The 22,069-nt window shown below is 48.9% G+C and overlaps 1 protein-coding gene across 5 annotated transcripts in view; it reads right to left on the bottom strand.

Moving 5' to 3' along the window:
* Nucleotides 1-22,069, bottom strand: part of LOC110507948 (arf-GAP with Rho-GAP domain, ANK repeat and PH domain-containing protein 1) — a 156,042-nt gene that overhangs the window by 46,767 nt on the left and 87,206 nt on the right. For all 5 annotated transcript variants that reach the window (XM_036965235.1, XM_036965234.1, XM_036965236.1 and 2 more), the window contains 2 exons: nt 12,103-12,277; nt 11,808-11,942 (listed from right to left, as the gene is read on the bottom strand). In XM_036965235.1, the coding sequence (XP_036821130.1) occupies nt 11,808-11,942; nt 12,103-12,277 (310 nt within the window). The remainder of the gene's footprint in view (nt 1-11,807; nt 11,943-12,102; nt 12,278-22,069) is intronic.

Here is a 22,069-nt window from a genome sequence, read left to right as displayed (position 1 = left end):
GGACTAGGGGAATAGAGAACAAGGGGAAGGGACTAGAGGACTAGAGAACAAGGGGAAGGGACTAGAGGACTAGAGAACAAGGGGAAGGGACTAGAGAACTAGGGGAAGGGACTAGAGAACTAGGGGAAGGGACTAGAAGACTAGAGAACTAGGGGAAGGGACTAGAGGGGACTAGGGGAAGGGACTAGAGGAAGGGACTAGAGAACTAGGGGAAGGGACTAGAGGAGGGGACTAGAGAACTAGAGAACAACGGGAAGGGACTAGGGGAATAGAGAACAAGGGGAAGGGACTGGAGGACTAGAGAACAAGGGGAAGGGACTAGAGGACTAGAGAACAAGGGGAAGGGACTAGAGAACTAGGGGAAGGGACTAGAGAACTAGGGGAAGGGACTAGAGGGGACTAGGGGAAGGGACTAGAGGAAGGGACTAGAGAACAAGGGGAAGGGACTAGAGAACTAGAGAACTAGGGGAAGGGACTAGAGAACCACGGGACAAGAGGAGAGGACTAGAGAACTAGGGGAAGGGATTAGAGGACTAGGGGAAGGGACTAGAGAACTATGGGACAAGAGGAGAGGACTAGAGAACTACGGGAAGGGACTATAGGAAGGGACTAGAGAACTAGAGAACAACGGGAAGGGACTAGGGGAATAGACTAGAGGACTAGAGAACTAGGGGAAGGGACTAGAAGACTAGAAAACTAGGGGAAGGGACTAGAGGGGACTAGGGGAAGGGACTAGAGGACTAGAGAACTAGGGGAAGGGACTAGAGAACTAGGGGAAGGGACTAGAGAACTAGGGGAAGGGACAAGAAGACTAGAGAACTAGGGGAAGGGACTAGAGGAGGGGACTAGGGGAAAGGACTAGAGGACTAGAGAACTAGGGGAAGGGACTAGAAGACTAGAGAACTAGGAGAATGGACTAGAGGACTAGAGAACTAGAGGAAGGGACTTGGGGACTAGAGAATTAGGGGAAGGGACTAGAGAACTAGAGGAAGGGACTAGAGGACTAGAGAACTAGGGGAAGGGACTAGAAGACTAGAGAACTAGGGGAAGGGACTAGAGGAGGGGACTAGGGGAAGGGACTAGAGAACTAGGGGAAAGGACTAGAGAACTAGGGGAAGGGACTAGAGAACTACGGGACAAGAGGAGAGGACTAGAGAACTAGGGGAAGGGATTAGAGGACTAGGGGAAGGGACTAGAGAACTATGGGACAAGAGGAGAGGACTAGAGAACTACGGGAAGGGACTAGAAGACTAGAGAACTAGGGGAAGGGACTAGAGGGGACTAGGGGAAGGGACTAGAGGAAGGGACTAGAGAACTAGGGGAAGGGACTAGAGAACTAGAGAACTAGGGGAAGGGACTAGAGAACCACGGGACAAGAGGAGAGGACTAGAGAACTAGGGGAAGGGATTAGAGGACTAGGGGAAGGGACTAGAGAACTATGGGACAAGAGGAGAGGACTAGAGAACTACGGGAAGGGACTATAGGAAGAGACTAGAGAACTAGAGAACAACGGGAAGGGACTAGGGGAATAGACTAGAGGACTAGAGAACTAGGGGAAGGGACTAGAAGACTAGAAAACTAGGGGAAGGGACTAGAGGGGACTAGGGGAAGGGACTAGAGGACTAGAGAACTAGGGGAAGGGACAAGAAGACTAGAGAACTAGGGGAAGGGACTAGAGGAGGGGACTAGAGAACTAGAGAACAACGGGAAGGGACTAGGGGAATAGAGAACAAGGGGAAGGGACTGGAGGACTAGAGAACAAGGGGAAGGGACTAGAGGACTAGAGAACAAGGGGAAGGGACTAGAGAACTAGGGGAAGGGACTAGAGAACTAGGGGAAGGGACTAGAGGGGACTAGGGGAAGGGACTAGAGGAAGGGACTAGAGAACTAGGGGAAGGGACTAGAGAACTAGAGAACTAGGGGAAGGGACTAGAGAACCACGGGACAAGAGGAGAGGACTAGAGAACTAGGGGAAGGGATTAGAGGACTAGGGGAAGGGACTAGAGAACTATGGGACAAGAGGAGAGGACTAGAGAACTACGGGAAGGGACTATAGGAAGGGACTAGAGAACTAGAGAACAATGGGAAGGGACTAGGGGAATAGACTAGAGGACTAGAGAACTAGGGGAAGGGACTAGAAGACTAGAAAACTAGGGGAAGGGACTAGAGGGGACTAGGGGAAGGGACTAGAGGACTAGAGAACTAGGGGAAGGGACTAGAGAACTAGGGGAAGGGACTAGAGAACTAGGGGAAGGGACAAGAAGACTAGAGAACTAGGGGAAGGGACTAGAGGAGGGGACTAGGGGAAAGGACTAGAGGACTAGAGAACTAGGGGAAGGGACTAGAAGACTAGAGAACTAGGAGAATGGACTAGAGGACTAGAGAACTAGAGGAAGGGACTTGGGGACTAGAGAATTAGGGGAAGGGACTAGAGAACTAGAGGAAGGGACTAGAGGACTAGAGAACTAGGGGAAGGGACTAGAAGACTAGAGAACTAGGGGAAGGGACTAGAGGAGGGGACTAGGGGAAGGGACTAGAGAACTAGGGGAAAGGACTAGAGAACTAGGGGAAGGGACTAGAGAACTACGGGACAAGAGGAGAGGACTAGAGAACTACGGGAAGGGACTATAGGAAGGGACTAGAGAACTAGAGAACAACGGGAAGGGACTAGGGGAATAGACTAGAGGACTAGAGAACTAGGGGAAGGGACTAGAAGACTAGAAAACTAGGGGAAGGGACTAGAGGGGACTAGGGGAAGGGACTAGAGGACTAGAGAACTAGGGGAAGGGACTAGAGAACTAGGGGAAGGGACAAGAAGACTAGAGAACTAGGGGAAGGGACTAGAAGACTAGAGAACTAGGAGAATGGACTAGAGGACTAGAGAACTAGAGGAAGGGACTTGGGGACTAGAGAATTAGGGGAAGGGACTAGAGAACTAGAGGAAGGGACTAGAGGACTAGAGAACTAGGGGAAGGGACTAGAAGACTAGAGAACTAGGGGAAGGGACTATAGGAGGGGACTAGGGGAAGGGACTAGAGAACTAGGGGAAATGACTAGAGAACTAGGGGAAGGGACTAGAGAACTACGGGACAAGAGGAGAGGACTAGAGAACTACGGGAAGGGACTATAGGAAGGGACTAGAGAACTAGAGAACAACGGGAAGGGACTAGGGGAATAGAGAACAAGGGGAAGGGACTAGAGGACTAGAGAACAAGGGGAAGGGACTAGAGAACTAGGGGAAGGGACTAGAGAACTAGGGGAAGGGACTAGAAGACTAGAGAACTAGGGGAAGGGACTAGAGGGGACTAGGGGAAGGGACTAGAGGAAGGGACTAGAGAACTAGGGGAAGGGACTAGAGAACTAGAGAACTAGGGGAAGGGACTAGAGAACCACGGGACAAGAGGAGAGGACTAGAGAACTAGGGGAAGGGATTAGAGGACTAGGGGAAGGGACTAGAGAACTATGGGACAAGAGGAGAGGACTAGAGAACTACGGGAAGGGACTATAGGAAGGGACTAGAGAACTAGAGAACAATGGGAAGGGACTAGGGGAATAGACTAGAGGACTAGAGAACTAGGGGAAGGGACTAGAAGACTAGAAAACTAGGGGAAGGGACTAGAGGGGACTAGGGGAAGGGACTAGAGGACTAGAGAACTAGGGGAAGGGACTAGAGAACTAGGGGAAGGGACTAGAGAACTAGGGGAAGGGACAAGAAGACTAGAGAACTAGTGGAAGGGACTAGAGGAGGGGACTAGGGGAAAGGACTAGAGGACTAGAGAACTAGGGGAAGGGACTAGAAGACTAGAGAACTAGGGGAAGGGACTAGAGGAGGGGACTAGGGGAAGGGACTAGAGGACTAGAGAACTAGGGGAAGGGACTAGAGGGGACTAGGGGAAGGGACTAGAGGAAGGGACTAGAGAACTAGGGGAAGGGACTAGAGAACTAGAGAACTAGGGGAAGGGACTAGAGAACTACGGGACAAGAGGAGAGGACTAGAGAACTAGGGGAAGGGATTAGAGGACTAGGGGAAGGGACTAGAGGAGGAACTAGAGGACTAGAGAACTAGGGGACTAGAGGAGGGACTAGAGAACTAGGGGAAGGGACTAGAAGACTAGAGGAAGGGACTAGAAGACTAGAAAACTAGAGGAAGGGACTAGAGGACGGGACTAGGGGAAGGGACTAGGGGAGGGGACTAGGGGACTAGAGAAATAGGGGAAGGGACTAGAACTACGGGACTAGAGGAGGGACTAGAGGACTAGAAAAGGGGACTAGAGAACTAGGGGAAGGGACTAGAGGACTAGGGGAAGGGACTAGAGAACTACGGGACTAGAGGAGATGACTAGATAACTACGGGAAGGGACTATAGGAGGGGACTAGGGGACTAGGGGAAAGGACTAGACTAGAGAACTACGGGACTAGAGAACTAGGGAAAGGGCCTAGAGGACTAGAGAACTAGGTGACTACAGGAAGGGACTAGAGGACTAGAGAACTAGGGGAAGGGACTAGAGAACTAGGAGAATGGACTAGAGGACTAGAGAACTAGAGAACTAGAGGAAGGGACTTGGGGACTAGAGACTTAGGGGAAGGGACTAGAGGACTAGAGAACTAGGGGAAGGGACTAGAGAACTAGAGTAAGGGACTAGAAGACTAGAGAACTAGGGGAAGGGACTAGAGGGGACTAGGGGAAGGGACTAGAGAACTAGGGGAAGGGACTAGAGCGCTAGTGGAAGGGACTAGAGAACTAGGGGAAGGGACTAGAGAACTAGGGGAAGGGACTAGAGAACTAGGGGAAGGGACTAGAGCGCTAGTGGAAGGGACTAGAGAACTAGGGGAAGGGACTAGAGGGGACTAGGGGAAGGGACTAGAGAACTAGGGGAAGGGACTAGAGGAAGGGACTAGAGAACTAGGGGAAGGGACTAGAGGGGACTAGGGGAAGGGACTAGAGAACTAGGGGAAGGGACTAGAGCGCTAGTGGAAGGGACTAGAGAACTAGGGGAAGGGACTAGAGAACTAGGGGAAGGGACTAGAGAACTAGGGGAAGGGACTAGAGAACTAGGGGAAGGGACTAGAGAACTAGGGGAAGGGACTAGAGAACTAGGGGAAGGGACTAGAGGAAGGGACTAGAGAACTAGGGGAAGGGACTAGAGAACTACAGAACTAGGGGAAGGGACTAGAGATCTACGGGACAAGAGGAGAGGACTAGAGAACTACGGGAAGGGACTAGAGGGGACTAGGGGAAGGGACTAGAGGAAGGGACTAGATAACTAGGGGAAGGGACTAGAGAACTAGAGAAAGGGACAAGAGGAGGGGACTAGGGGAAGGGACTAGAGGACTAGAGAACTAGTGGAAGGGACTAGAGAACTACGGGACAAGAGGAGAGGACTAGAGAACTAGAGAAAGGGACAAGAGGATGGGACTAGAGGAAGGGACTAGAGAACTAGGGGAAGGGCCTAGAGGATTAGAGAACTGTGGGACTAGAGGAAGGGACTAGAGAACTACGGGACTAGAGAACTAGGGGAAGGGCCTAGAGGACTAGAGAACTATGGGAAGGGACTAGAGGACTATGGGACTAGAGGACTAGAGAACTAGGGGAAGGGACTAGAGAACTAGGGGAAGGGACTAGAAGAATAGAGAACTATGGGAAGGGACTAGAGGACTATGGGACTAGAGGATTAGAGGTCTAGGGGAAGGGACTAGAAGACTAGAGGTCTAGGGGAAGGGACTAGAGGATTGGAGGTCTAGGGGAAGGGACTAGAAGACTAGAGAACTAGGGGAAGGGACTAGAGAACTAGGGGAAGGGACTAGAGAACTAGGGGAAGGGACTAGAGAACTAGGGGAAGGGACTAGAGAACTAGGGGAAGGGACAAGAGGACCAGAGAACTAGGGGACTAGATAACTAGGGGAAGGGACTAGAGGACTAGAGAACTTGGGGAAGGGACTAGAGAACTAGGGGACTAGAGAACAAGGGGAAGGGACTAGAAGACTAGAGAACTAGGGGAAGGGACTAGAGAACTATGGGAAGGGACTAGAGAACTACGGGACTAGAGGAAAGGACTAGAGGACAAATAACTAGGGGAAGGGAGTAGAGAACTAGGGGAAGGGACTAGAGAACTAGGGGAAGGGACTAGAGAACTAGGGGAAGGGACTAGAGAACTAGAGAACTAGAGGAAGGGACTAGAGGACTAGAGAACTAGGGGAAGGCTCCGAGAACTAGAGGAAGGGACTAGAGGACTAGAGAACTAGAGGTAGGGACTAGAGGAGGGGACTAGATAACTAGGGGAAGGGACTAGAGGACTAGAGAACTAGGAGAAGGGAGTAGAGAACTAGGGGAAGGGACTAGAAGGGACTAGAAGACTAGAGAACTAAAGGAAGGGACTAGAGGACTAGGTGAAGGGACTAGAGAACTAGGGGAAGGGACTAGAGGACTAGAGAACTAGGGGAAGGGACTAGAGAACTAGGGGAAGGGACTAGAGAACTAGGGGAAGGGACAAGAAGACTAGAGAACTAGTGGAAGGGACTAGAGGAGGGGACTAGGGGAAAGGACTAGAGGACTAGAGAACTAGGGGAAGGGACTAGAAGACTAGAGAACTAGGGGAAGGGACTAGAGGAGGGGACTAGGGGAAGGGACTAGAGGACTAGAGAACTAGGGGAAGGGACTAGAGGGGACTAGGGGAAGGGACTAGAGGAAGGGACTAGAGAACTAGGGGAAGGGACTAGAGAACTAGAGAACTAGGGGAAGGGACTAGAGAACTACGGGACAAGAGGAGAGGACTAGAGAACTAGGGGAAGGGATTAGAGGACTAGGGGAAGGGACTAGAGGAGGAACTAGAGGACTAGAGAACTAGGGGACTAGAGGAGGGACTAGAGAACTAGGGGAAGGGACTAGAAGACTAGAGGAAGGGACTAGAAGACTAGAAAACTAGAGGAAGGGACTAGAGGACGGGACTAGGGGAAGGGACTAGGGGAGGGGACTAGGGGACTAGAGAAATAGGGGAAGGGACTAGAACTACGGGACTAGAGGAGGGACTAGAGGACTAGAAAAGGGGACTAGAGAACTAGGGGAAGGGACTAGAGGACTAGGGGAAGGGACTAGAGAACTACGGGACTAGAGGAGATGACTAGATAACTACGGGAAGGGACTATAGGAGGGGACTAGGGGACTAGGGGAAAGGACTAGACTAGAGAACTACGGGACTAGAGAACTAGGGAAAGGGCCTAGAGGACTAGAGAACTAGGTGACTACAGGAAGGGACTAGAGGACTAGAGAACTAGGGGAAGGGACTAGAGAACTAGGAGAATGGACTAGAGGACTAGAGAACTAGAGAACTAGAGGAAGGGACTTGGGGACTAGAGACTTAGGGGAAGGGACTAGAGGACTAGAGAACTAGGGGAAGGGACTAGAGAACTAGAGTAAGGGACTAGAAGACTAGAGAACTAGGGGAAGGGACTAGAGGGGACTAGGGGAAGGGACTAGAGAACTAGGGGAAGGGACTAGAGCGCTAGTGGAAGGGACTAGAGAACTAGGGGAAGGGACTAGAGAACTAGGGGAAGGGACTAGAGAACTAGGGGAAGGGACTAGAGCGCTAGTGGAAGGGACTAGAGAACTAGGGGAAGGGACTAGAGGGGACTAGGGGAAGGGACTAGAGAACTAGGGGAAGGGACTAGAGGAAGGGACTAGAGAACTAGGGGAAGGGACTAGAGGGGACTAGGGGAAGGGACTAGAGAACTAGGGGAAGGGACTAGAGCGCTAGTGGAAGGGACTAGAGAACTAGGGGAAGGGACTAGAGAACTAGGGGAAGGGACTAGAGAACTAGGGGAAGGGACTAGAGAACTAGGGGAAGGGACTAGAGAACTAGGGGAAGGGACTAGAGAACTAGGGGAAGGGACTAGAGGAAGGGACTAGAGAACTAGGGGAAGGGACTAGAGAACTACAGAACTAGGGGAAGGGACTAGAGATCTACGGGACAAGAGGAGAGGACTAGAGAACTACGGGAAGGGACTAGAGGGGACTAGGGGAAGGGACTAGAGGAAGGGACTAGATAACTAGGGGAAGGGACTAGAGAACTAGAGAAAGGGACAAGAGGAGGGGACTAGGGGAAGGGACTAGAGGACTAGAGAACTAGGGGAAGGGACTAGAGGGGACTAGGGGAAGGGACTAGAGGAAGGGACTAGAGAACTAGGGGAAGGGACTAGAGAACTAGAGAACTAGGGGAAGGGACTAGAGAACTACGGGACAAGAGGAGAGGACTAGAGAACTAGGGGAAGGGATTAGAGGACTAGGGGAAGGGACTAGAGGAGGAACTAGAGGACTAGAGAACTAGGGGACTAGAGGAGGGACTAGAGAACTAGGGGAAGGGACTAGAAGACTAGAGGAAGGGACTAGAAGACTAGAAAACTAGAGGAAGGGACTAGAGGACGGGACTAGGGGAAGGGACTAGGGGAGGGGACTAGGGGACTAGAGAAATAGGGGAAGGGACTAGAACTACGGGACTAGAGGAGGGACTAGAGGACTAGAAAAGGGGACTAGAGAACTAGGGGAAGGGACTAGAGGACTAGGGGAAGGGACTAGAGAACTACGGGACTAGAGGAGATGACTAGATAACTACGGGAAGGGACTATAGGAGGGGACTAGGGGACTAGGGGAAAGGACTAGACTAGAGAACTACGGGACTAGAGAACTAGGGAAAGGGCCTAGAGGACTAGAGAACTAGGTGACTACAGGAAGGGACTAGAGGACTAGAGAACTAGGGGAAGGGACTAGAGAACTAGGAGAATGGACTAGAGGACTAGAGAACTAGAGAACTAGAGGAAGGGACTTGGGGACTAGAGACTTAGGGGAAGGGACTAGAGGACTAGAGAACTAGGGGAAGGGACTAGAGAACTAGAGTAAGGGACTAGAAGACTAGAGAACTAGGGGAAGGGACTAGAGGGGACTAGGGGAAGGGACTAGAGAACTAGGGGAAGGGACTAGAGCGCTAGTGGAAGGGACTAGAGAACTAGGGGAAGGGACTAGAGAACTAGGGGAAGGGACTAGAGAACTAGGGGAAGGGACTAGAGCGCTAGTGGAAGGGACTAGAGAACTAGGGGAAGGGACTAGAGGGGACTAGGGGAAGGGACTAGAGAACTAGGGGAAGGGACTAGAGGAAGGGACTAGAGAACTAGGGGAAGGGACTAGAGGGGACTAGGGGAAGGGACTAGAGAACTAGGGGAAGGGACTAGAGCGCTAGTGGAAGGGACTAGAGAACTAGGGGAAGGGACTAGAGAACTAGGGGAAGGGACTAGAGAACTAGGGGAAGGGACTAGAGAACTAGGGGAAGGGACTAGAGAACTAGGGGAAGGGACTAGAGAACTAGGGGAAGGGACTAGAGGAAGGGACTAGAGAACTAGGGGAAGGGACTAGAGAACTACAGAACTAGGGGAAGGGACTAGAGATCTACGGGACAAGAGGAGAGGACTAGAGAACTACGGGAAGGGACTAGAGGGGACTAGGGGAAGGGACTAGAGGAAGGGACTAGATAACTAGGGGAAGGGACTAGAGAACTAGAGAAAGGGACAAGAGGAGGGGACTAGGGGAAGGGACTAGAGGACTAGAGAACTAGTGGAAGGGACTAGAGAACTACGGGACAAGAGGAGAGGACTAGAGAACTAGAGAAAGGGACAAGAGGATGGGACTAGAGGAAGGGACTAGAGAACTAGGGGAAGGGCCTAGAGGATTAGAGAACTGTGGGACTAGAGGAAGGGACTAGAGAACTACGGGACTAGAGAACTAGGGGAAGGGCCTAGAGGACTAGAGAACTATGGGAAGGGACTAGAGGACTATGGGACTAGAGGACTAGAGAACTAGGGGAAGGGACTAGAGAACTAGGGGAAGGGACTAGAAGAATAGAGAACTATGGGAAGGGACTAGAGGACTATGGGACTAGAGGATTAGAGGTCTAGGGGAAGGGACTAGAAGACTAGAGGTCTAGGGGAAGGGACTAGAGGATTGGAGGTCTAGGGGAAGGGACTAGAAGACTAGAGAACTAGGGGAAGGGACTAGAGAACTAGGGGAAGGGACTAGAGAACTAGGGGAAGGGACTAGAGAACTAGGGGAAGGGACTAGAGAACTAGGGGAAGGGACAAGAGGACCAGAGAACTAGGGGACTAGATAACTAGGGGAAGGGACTAGAGGACTAGAGAACTTGGGGAAGGGACTAGAGAACTAGGGGACTAGAGAACAAGGGGAAGGGACTAGAAGACTAGAGAACTAGGGGAAGGGACTAGAGAACTATGGGAAGGGACTAGAGAACTACGGGACTAGAGGAAAGGACTAGAGGACAAATAACTAGGGGAAGGGAGTAGAGAACTAGGGGAAGGGACTAGAGAACTAGGGGAAGGGACTAGAGAACTAGGGGAAGGGACTAGAGAACTAGAGAACTAGAGGAAGGGACTAGAGGACTAGAGAACTAGGGGAAGGCTCCGAGAACTAGAGGAAGGGACTAGAGGACTAGAGAACTAGAGGTAGGGACTAGAGGAGGGGACTAGATAACTAGGGGAAGGGACTAGAGGACTAGAGAACTAGGAGAAGGGAGTAGAGAACTAGGGGAAGGGACTAGAAGGGACTAGAAGACTAGAGAACTAAAGGAAGGGACTAGAGGACTAGGTGAAGGGACTAGAGAACTAGGGGAAGGGACTAGAGAACTAGGGGAAGGGACTAGAGAACTAGGGGAAGGGACTAGAGAACTATGGGAAGGGACTAGAGAACTAGGGGAAGGGACTAGAGGACTAGGGGAAAGGACTATAAAACTAGAGGGACTAGAGGACTAGGGGAAAGGACTATAAAACTAGAGGGACTAGAGAACTAGGGGAAGGGACTAGAGAACTAGGGGAAGGGACTAGAGAACTAGGGGAAGGGACTAGAGAACTAGGGGAAGGGACTAGAGGACTAGGGAAATGGACTAGAGAACTAGGGGAAGGGACTAGAGGACTAGGGGAAGGGAATAGAGAACTAGGGGAAGGGACTAAAACTAGGTGACGGGACTAGAGAACTAGAGAAAGGGACAAGAGGATGGGACTAGAGGATGGGACTAGAGGACTAGAGCAAGGGACTAGAGGACTAGAGAACTAGAGCAAGGGACTAGAGGACTAGAGAACTAGGGGAAGGGACTAGAGAACTACGGGAAGGGACTAGAAGGGACTAGAGAACTAGGGGAAGGGACTAGAGAACTAAAGGAAGGGACTAGAGGACTAGAGAACTAGGGGAAGGGACTAGAGAACTAGGGGAAGGGACTACGGGACTAGAGGAAGGGACTGGAAGAAGGGACTACAGGACTAGGGGAAGGGACTAGAGGAAGGGACTGGAAGAAGGGACTACATGACTAGGGGAAGGGACTAGAGGAAGGGACTACAGGAATAGGGGAAGGGATTAAGGGGCAAGAGGAAGGGACTACGGGACTAGAGGAAAGCACTAGGGGGAGGGACTACAGGACTAGGGGAAGGGATTGAGGGGCAAGAGGAAGGGACTACGGGACTTGAGGAAAGGACTAGGGGTAGGGACTACGGGACTAGAGGAAAGGACTAGGGGAAGGGACTACGGGACTAGAGGAAAGGACTAGAGGAAGGGACTACGGGACTAGAGGAAAGGACTGGGGGAAGGGACTACGGGACTAGAGGAAAGGACTAGGGGAAGGGACTACGGACTAGAGGAAAGGACTAGGGGAAGGGACTACGGGAAGGAACTAGGGGACTCGAGGAAGGGACTAAGGGAAGGGACTAGGGGAAGGACAAGAGGACTAAGCAAGAAACTAGGGTGTGTGTGATTGGCTCACCCTCCCTGGCCTTGCGCTCCGTAATAGGCCGGACCATGGAGGCGGTCTTGAAAAGGAAGCCATTGTGAGTGACGGGGTGCTGTGGTGAATAGTGTTGAGGCTCCATGTCCCCAGTCACCTCCGACCGAGGCAGCTCTGCAGACACACAACACGCACAGTAATTATTCAACAGGAATAAAACACGCACAGTAATTATTCAACAGGAATAAACAACATGTAAATATGTGAATGAATACAAATGAATATGAATATATATGAATCAACATGTTATCTGTCAACAGGAGTGTGTGTGTACCTGTGTTGAGGTTGTGAGAGAGGAACTGGGCCTGTAGTTTCTGGTTGTGTGCAAGTGCCAGGGAGAGGGGGGAGGGACAGTCAGTCTGGCCAGTAGAACAGTTCACATCAGCTCCACAGAACACCAGACACAACGTTTCCAGCACATCACTGCACTGCACGTTTATACACAGGGCCTGGAGAGGGAGAGAGTGAGAGAGTGAGAGTGGGGGAAGAGAGGGTAGGAGGGATAATTGTTTCAAATTCAGAAAATGATCACTTTGTCAGTATTATCTAGGAGGAACTAACTTGGCTGCCATGGAATGATGTTATGGTGAGTAGGAGCTTTTTGGTTGAAACAGCAGTGACCAGATTGTTGTTGTAGCTGTGCCACAGCAGTATTAGTAAACTTGTTTCTGAATTCATGGTTCAGGGTCTCAGGCAGTGCCTCAATGCCTCAAATAATGATACATTTCTGTTATGACTAAAAAAGTAATATGTGAAGTCAGCCAATATGTATTGTATTTTGTTGAATATCTGTAGGCCTATGTCGGTCACTTAAATTCTGGAATCGTCTTAGAACATCGTGACACATAACCTAGGACATTACACAAGACTACATTCCAAACCTTACTCCTACCTACAGTCCACCTGTTGTTGTTGTTGTTGGGCAAAGCAGTGTTGCAGCTTGACTCAGAGCTGTGGTTCAGAACAATCCACTCTTAAAGTGTTTCTCAACTGAGACCAATTATACATCTCTGAGGACTTTTAGGTTGAGGGGACAGGGGGTAAAATCCTCCAGGGTGTAGGGACAGGAACAGGGTAAGGGGACAGGGAGGTAAAATCCTCCAGGGTGTAGGGACAGGGACAGGGTAAGGGGACAGGGAGGTAAAATCCTCCAGGGTGTAGGGACAGGGAGGTAAAATCCTCCAGGGTGTAGGGACAGGGGGTCAAATCCTCCAGGGTGTAGGGACAGGGGGTAAAATCCTCCAGGGTACAGGGACAGGGACAGGGTAAGGGGACAGGAAGGTAAAATCCTCCAGGGTACAGGGACAGGGTAAGGGGACAGGGAGGTAAAATCCTCCAGGGTACAGGGACAGGAAGGTAAAATCCTCCAGAGTACAGGGACAGGGTAAGGGGACAGGAGGGTAACATCCTCTAGGGTACAGGGACAGGGTAGGAGTATATGGGATGAGGGGACAGGTTAACTCAGAACCAGGCTAAGAAATGAAAGCAGTCAGTGAGGGAGAGACTGCTCCGTTGAGAGAGACCAGGAGAGATGGAGGGAGGAAAGAAAGGAGGGTGTTTTTACAGCTGAGCTCAACGCAGCCTTCCAGCTTGAGCACACTGAGCCCAACACAGTAACACCCACCTTGTTACACACACATGCTGCCGAACTGTCTCTGAACCAACAACCCCCCCCACACACACACACACACACAGCTGCACTCTCTCTGAACCAACAACCCACACACACGCAGCTGCACTCTCTCTGAACCAACAACCCACACATGCTACTGCACTCTCTCTGAACCAACAACCCACACACACACAGCTGCACTCTCTCTGAACCAACAACCCACACACACACAGCTGCACTCTCTCTGAACCAACAACCCACATACACACAGCTGCACTCTCTCTGAACCAACAACCCACACATGCTACTGCACTCTCTCTGAACCAACAACCCACACACACACAGCTGCACTCTCTCTGAACCAACAACCCACACACACACAGCTGCACTCTCCTCTCCCTTCCTCAACTCTCCCTCGCCTGTTTCTTCTTCATATCCCTCCCATCAGTCACATGAGGGAAACCAGAGTCAGGGATTCACTCACACACTCAGGTGTGGGCTATAGCCACCAATCGGTTCACAGGAAGGCTGAGCAAGAAAATAAGAAAAAGGCCTCTGAGAAATAAGTGCTTCAAGACTTCCAGCCCTCACACATCTGCACACACACACACACACCCATCTGCACACACACATCTGCACACACACATCTACACACACACGGAGGAATCCAATACTTTTAGACAACCCCTGGAGAGGCAGAGAGACAAACGTTTTTCAGAGGACCGTGTGGACTGCACTCTATACCCTGGGTGTGTCTCTGAAAACATAACTCAGTTAGCTACAGTCCTCCTTTCTACAGAAAAGATGAACAAAAACATGCAAGTCTTGTAATCAGAGAGTGATTACAGATACCACTTCCCTCGATCCTCCCCCCTCCAACTAACAAAGGTTTTACCCACATGGAAAGCAGAGGATCACACACACGAGACAGGAAGTGACCCATATGTTCCAGCATTACCTCACCAGACAGACCGAGCAGACAGACAGACCGAGCAGACAGACAGACCGAGCAGACAGAGAGACCGAGCAGACAGAGAGACCGAGCAGACAGAGAGACCGAGCAGACAGAGAGACCGAGCAGACAGAGACCGAGCAGACAGAGAGACCGAGCAGACAGAGAGACCGAGCAGACAGAGACCTCTCTCTCTCTCTCTCTCGCTTTCTGTCTTTCCCTGCCTCTGTCTCTCTCTTTTTCAGTTCAAAGGGCTTTATTGTTTTGGGAAACATATGTTTACATTGCCAAAGTAAATGGAATAGACAATAAATAAAAGGGAAATAAACATTAGTAAACATCAAAGGTTTTCAAAGAATATAGACATTTCACATGTTATATTATTGGCTTGTACAGTGTAGTAACAATGTGCCAATAGTTGAAGTATGAAAAGGAAAATAAATCAACTGAAATATGTTTATTTTATTTATTTATTTTTATTTTACCTTTATTTAACCAGGCAAGTCAGTTAAGAACAAATTCTTATTTTCAATGAAGGCCTAGGAACAGTGGGTTAACTGCCTGTTCAGGGGCAGAACGACAGACCTTGTCGGCTCGGGGGTTTGAACTTGCAACCTTCCGGTTACTAGTCCAACGCTCTAACCACTAGGCTACCCTGCCGCCCCGTGTTGTATGTGTTGTATTTATGTTGTTTGCCCTTTTCTTATGGCAACGGGCCACAAATCTTGCTGCTATGATTGCAGACTGCGTTAATTCGCCTAACACATACGAGTTGGTCATTGTTTGATTTGTTTTCAAAGTCTTTGTGGATCTGTGTAATCTGAGGGAAATATGTGTCATACATTTGGTAGGAAGTTAGGAAGTGCAGTTCAGTTTCCAACTAATTTTGTGGGCAGTGTGCACATAGCCTGTCTTCTCAAGAGAGCCATGTCTGCCTACGGCAGCCTTTCTCAATAGCAAGGCCATGCTCACTGAGTCTGTACATAGTCAAAGCTTTCCTTAAGTTTGGGTCAGTCACCGTGGTCAGGTATTCTGTCACTGTGTATTCTCTGTTAAGGGCCAAATAGTATTCTAGTTTGCTCAGTTTTTTTGTTAATTTCTTGACACATTGGAAATAATTATATTTTTGTTTTCTCATGATTTGGCTGGGTCTAATTGTGCTGCTGTCCTGGGGCTCTGTGGGGTGTGTTTGTAAACACAGAGATCAAAACATTTGACATACCAATTAGGATCTGGCTAAAAAAAATACTTGAATCTGTTCTAGAACCCATTGTCCTTTATGGTTGTGGGGTCTGGGGTTCGCTCACCAACCAAGAATTCACAAAATGGGACAAACACCAAATTGAGACTCTACATGCAGAATTCTGCAAAAATATGCTCAGTATACAATGTAAAACACCAATAATGCATGCAGAGCAGAATTAGGCCGATACCCGCTAATTATCAAAATCCAGAAAAGAGCCTTTTAAATTCTATAACCACCTAAAAGGAAACGATTCCCAAACCTTCCATAGCAAAGCCATCACCTACAGAGAGATGAACCTGGAGAAGAGTCCTCTAAGCAAGCTGGTCCTGGGGCTCTGTTCACAAACACAAACACACCCCACAGAGCCAACAATAGAGGGATAAGGATAGAGAGAAAGATGTGAGAATAGAGGGATAAGGATAGAGAGAAAGAGGTGTGAATAGAGAGAAGGATAGAGAGAAAGATGTGAGAATAGAGGGATAAGGATAGAGAGAAAGAGGTGAGAATAGAGCGATAAGGATACAGAGAAAGAGGTGAGAATAGAGGGATAAGGATAGAGAGAAAGAGAGTAAAGCCAAGTTCTAGAAATTGATCTCTTCCTGGTAGCCATATTGACACACATCCAAAGTCTAAACAAACAACCCCATAAATGGTTTAGTGCAGTCAGCCACACCACGTCTGCACCCACCCAGCACTTACCGTATACACTGAACAAAAATATAAATGCAACATGTAAAGTGTTGGTCCCATGTTTCATGAGCTGAAATAAAAAATCCCAGAAAGGTTCCATACGCACAAAAAGCTTACTTTGCTCCAATTCTGTGCAGGAATTTGTTTACTTCCCTGTTAGTGAGCAAGATAATCCATCCACCTGACAGGTGTGGCATATCAAGAAGCTGATTAAACGGCATGATCATTACACAGGTGCACCGTGTGCTGGGGTCAATAAAAGCCACTCTAAAATGTGCCGTTTTGTCACACAACGCCACAGATGTCACAACGGTGTGAGGGAATGTGCAATTGGCAAGCTGTTGCTAGAAAATTGAATGTTAATTTCTGCCTCCAACGTCGTTTTAGAGAACTTGGCAGTACATCCAACTGGTCTCACAACAACAGACCACGTGTAACCACGTCAGCCCAGAACCTCCACATCTGGCTTCTTCACCTGCGGGATCGTCTGAGACTAGCCATCCGGAAAGCTAGTTAAACAGGAGTATTTATGTCTGCAAGAAAGCCCTTTTTGTGGGGAAACACTCATTCTGATTGGCTGGGCCTGGCTCCCCAGTGGGTGGGCCTATGCCCTCCCAGGCCCACCCATGGCTGCGCCCCTGTCTAGTCATGTAAATCCATAAATTTGGGCCTAATGAATTTATTTAAATTGACGGACTTCCGTAAAATAATTTTAATTGTTGCATGTTGCGTTTATATTTTTGTTCAGTATACATTTTTGTCATTTAGCAGACATCCAGAATGATTTACAATTAGTGCATTCATTTTAAGATAGCTAGGTGGGACAACCTCATATCACAGTCATAGTAATTACATTTTGGGGGTCGGGTGGGGGGTGCTGTGGGATTAATCAAGATAATCTTATCAGAAGATTTCGTGAAGATCGGCAGGGACTCAGCTCTCCTGAAGTTAGGGGGAATTTAGAAGATCGGCAGGGACTCAGCTCTCCTGAAGTTAGGGGGAATTTAGAAGATCGGCAGGGACTCAGCTCTCCTGAAGTTAGGGGGAATTTAGAAGATCGGCAGGGACTCAGCTCTCCTGAAGTTAGGGGGAATTCAGAAGATCGGCAAGGACTCAGCTCTCCTGAAGTTAGGGGGAATTCAGAAGGTCGGCAGGGACTCAGCTCTCCTGAAGTTAGGGGGAATTCAGAAGGTCGGCAGGGACTCAGCTCTCCTGAAGTTAGGGGGAATTCAGAAGATCGGCAGGGACTCAGCTCTCCTGAAGTTAGGGGGAATTCAGAAGGTCGGCAGGGACTCAGCTCTCCTGAAGTTAGGGGGAATTCAGAAGGTCGGCAGGGACTCAGCTCTCCTGAAGTTAGGGGGAATTCAGAAGGTCGGCAGGGACTCAGCTCTCCTGAAGTTAGGGGGAATTCAGAAGGTCGGCAGGGACTCAGCTCTCCTGAAGTTAGGGGGAATTCAGAAGGTCGGCAGGGACTCAGCTCTCCTGAAGTTAGGGGAAATTTAGAAGATCGGCAGGGACTCAGCTCTCCTGAAGTTAGGGGGAATTTAGAAGATCGGCAGGGACTCAGCTCTCCTGAAGTTAGGGGGAATTCAGAAGATCGGCAGGGACTCAGCTCTCCTGAAGTTAGGGGGAATTTAGAAGATCGGCAAGGACTCAGCTCTCCTGAAGTTAGGGGGAATTCAGAAGGTCGGCAGGGACTCAGCTCTCCTGAAGTTAGGGGGAATTCAGAAGGTCGGCAGGGACTCAGCTCTCCTGAAGTTAGGGGAAAACTTGTTCCACCATTGGTGCTGTGCCAGGACAGACAAGAGCTTTGACTGGTATGAGCCAGCCCCTCGTATGTGTGGGAGGGCCAATATACCTGAGGTGGCGGAACCGAGTGCTCGGGTTGGGGTGTAGGTTTTGAACCACACAGACATATTGAGAAACTCCTAAACCACTAACACACACAAACATATCCCAAACAATCCACACACATTCCTCTGCATCTCATAACACTGTCAGCCTACAGTCACACTGTCAAACTAATATTCTCAGTGGTTCCGGTCTAATCACTGGGTTGGTTGATGTATTAGAATGTGGAGGTTAGCTGTGAGGTAGACTGGCACCCATGTAAAAGCAGTGCTAACCTGTACTGCAGGATGCTAGAAAAGTGTACATCATTGAGCTTCACTATGTTATAAGTGTGAAGTTTAGCAATGAAATGAGGATAAAAGTTATTCCTGACCATGTCAGCAAAAACTCCTGGCACTAGATATAAGATGCTAGCATAGTTTAGCTGTGATGTGCTTTAAATGCTAGCATAGATTAGCTGTGATGTGCGATAAGATGCTAGCATTGTTTAGCAGTGATACGCTATAAGATGGCAACATTGTTTAGCAGTGAAGTGCTACAGTATAAGACGTTAACATTGTTAGGCTGGGATGTGCTAGAATGCTAACATAGTTTAACAGTGATGTGCCATGAGATGTTAGCATACAGGTAACTGCCAAAATAACGGAAAAACCAACATAAAGTGTGTTAATAGGGTGTTGGGCCACGAGCCAGCAGAACAGCTTCAATGTGCCTTGGTATAAATTCTACAGGTGTCTGGAACTCTATTGGAGAGATTCGACACCATTCTTCCACGAGAGATTCCATAATTTGGTGTTGATGGTGGTGAAAACCACTGTCTCGGACGCCAATCTACTGTAGAATCTCCCATAAGTGTTTAATTGGGTTGAGATCTGGTGACTGACACATACACACATCCTTTAAACCCCTGTGCTTCTTCTTCTATCCATGGTAGCCAAAATAATGGGCAACTGGGCATTTTTACACATGACCTAAGCATGATGGGATGTTAACTGCTTAGTTAAGTCAGGAGCCACGCCTGTGTGGAAGCACCTGCTTTCAATATACAGTGGGGAGAACAAGTATTTGATACACTGACGATTTTGCAGGTTTTCCTACTTACAAAGCATGTAGAGGTCTGTCATTTTTATCATATGTACACTTCAACTGTAAGAGACGGAAACTAAAACAAAAATCCAGAAAATCACATTGTATGATTTTTAAGTAATTAATTAGCATTTTATTGCATGACATAAGTATTTGATCACCTACCAACCACTAAGAATTCTGGCTCTCGCAGACCTGTTAGTTTTTCTTTATAAAGCCCTCCTGTTCTCCACTCATTACCTGTATTAACTGCACCTGTTTGAACTCGTTACCTGTATAAAAGACACCTGTCCACACACTCAAACAAACAGACTCCAACCTCTCCACAATGGCCAAGACCAGAAAGCTGTGTAAGGACATCAGGGCTAAAATTGTAGACCTGCACAAGGCTGGGATGGGCTACAGGACAATAAGCAAGCAGCTTGGTGAGAAGGCAACAACTGTTGGCGCAATTATTAGAAAATGGAAGAAGTTCAAGATGAAGGTCAATCACCCTCGATCTGGGGCTCCATGCAAGATCTCACCTCGTGGGGCATCAATGATCATGAGGAAGGTGAGGGATCAGCCCAGAACTACACTGCAGGACCTGGTCAATGACCTGAAGAGAGCTGGGACCACAGTCTCAAAGAAAACCATTAGTAACACACTACGCCGTCATAGATTAAAATCCTGCAGCGCACGCAAGGTCCCCCTGCTCAAGCCAGCGCATGTCCAGGCCCATCTGACGTTTGCCAATGACCATCTGGATGATCCAGAGGAGGAATGGGAGAAGGTCATGTGGTCTGATGAGACAAAAATAGAGCTTTTTGGTCTAAACTCCACTCGCCGTGTTTGGAGGAAGAAGAAGGATGCGTACAACCCCAAGAACACCATCCCGACCATGAAGCATGGAGGTGGAAACATCATTCTTTGGGAATGCTTTTCTGCAAAGGGGACAGGACGACTGCACCGTATTAAGGAGAGGATGGATGGGGCCATGTATCGCGAGATCTTGGCCAACAACCTCCTTCCCTCAGTAAGAGCATTGAAGATGGGTCTTGGCTGGGTCTTCCAGCATGACAACGACCCGAAACACACAGCCAGGGCAACTAAGGAGTGGCTCCGTAAGAAGCATCTCAAGGTCCTGGAGTGGCCTAGCCAGTCTCCAGACCTGAACCCAATAGAAAATCTTTGGAGGGAGCTGAAAGTCCGTATTGCCCAGTGACAGCCCCGAAACCTGAAGAATCTGGAGAAGGTCTGTATGGAGGAGTGGGCCAAAATCCCTGCTGCAGTTTGTGCAAACCTGGTTCTAAGAACTACAGGAAACGTATGATCTCTGTAATTGCAAACAAAGGTTTCTGTACCAAATATTAAGTTCTGCTTTTCTGATGTATCAAATACTTATTTCATGCAATAAAAAGCAAATTAATTACTTAAAAATCATAATGTGATTTTCTGGATTTTTGTTTTAGATTCCGTCTCTCACAGTTGAAGTGTACCTATGATAAAAATGACAGACCTCTACATGCTTTGTAAGTAGGAAAACCTGCAAAATCGTCAGTGTATCAAATACTTGTTCTCCCCACTGTACTTTGTATCTCTCATTTACTCAAGTGTTTCCTTTATTTTGGCAGGTACCTGTATGTGCTATAAGATGGAAGCATAGTTCAGCAGAGTGGGAGAGGGAGCGGACTCTTACAAGGTTGTCCATTCAGAAAGGTGAGACTGCGGAGAATCTGACCACACAAAGAACACATGGAGTCACACATACCAGTGTATCTCTACCCCAAACACACACACCCCCTCTGTCTCTCCCACACATATACCAGTGTATCTCTACCCCTCCACACACCCTCTGTCTCTCCCACATACATACATACATACATACAATTACTATAATACCCACACACAGGCACACACAGGCAGCTGGGATTATGATATTCTGGACACAGACCAAAGTCTGGCTTCAGCGCCATTCAGACATCTACTCGGACAACACACAAATTCGGACACACACACTCGGATTCATACACACTCGGACACAGCATTCCAACATGTCCCCATCCAGCTGAGCATAGAGGAAGGGTAAGGCTGTGAGGCAAAGTCCATTTCAATCATCCAACTCACATACTGTATTTACACAGTTCAACACTCACACAAATACAACTCTGAGAAACACACCAAAATAAATACAACCCTCAAACACACAGTCCCGCTCACATTTTATACACATGACGCACAAACCAACACTTATCTAAAAGATACAAAACAAGCCTTTTCCACAAACATACAGACACACAGAGCACAGAGTTATACTGGCAAACAGCTACTTCAGTAGTACACTCACCCATGAGCTGACATTATAGTCCTCTTGACTGTCACTGGTGTGTGTGTATGTGTTTGAGTGAGTGCATGTGTGTGTGGGTGCCACACTGAATAGTTCCAAGTGACAACCCTCCAAGAGCACTCCTCACAAAGCTACACGTCAACTACACCACAGCAGGAAAGAGAGAAAGAGGGACAGACAGAAACCTTCCCCAGCTCCACTGATCTGATCCAAACAATGAGACAGAGAAAAGGGGCGGAGAGGAGAGCAACTCTGGAGAGGAGGAATTAGAACACATTCCTGTAGAAAGACCATGATGATGTCAGAGGGAGGGGTGGAGTCCTGCCACAGTTAGATAAACAAAGCAGCATGAGCTCCGACACACACTAATACATGCCAGAGGTGGGCTTAGGCCCAAGGGAGAGCACGGAGAGAAACACTGTCCGGATAAGAAAATGGAGCAGAGAAAGTGAGGGAGAGAAAGAGAGAAAGCGAGGGA

The sequence above is a fragment of the Oncorhynchus mykiss genome, chromosome 27, assembly GCF_013265735.2.
Source record: "Oncorhynchus mykiss isolate Arlee chromosome 27, USDA_OmykA_1.1, whole genome shotgun sequence".
Lineage (NCBI taxonomy): Eukaryota > Metazoa > Chordata > Actinopteri > Salmoniformes > Salmonidae > Oncorhynchus > Oncorhynchus mykiss.
Note: the sequence above shows the minus strand (reverse complement) of the source record. Positions and strands in the feature narration are given on the sequence as shown.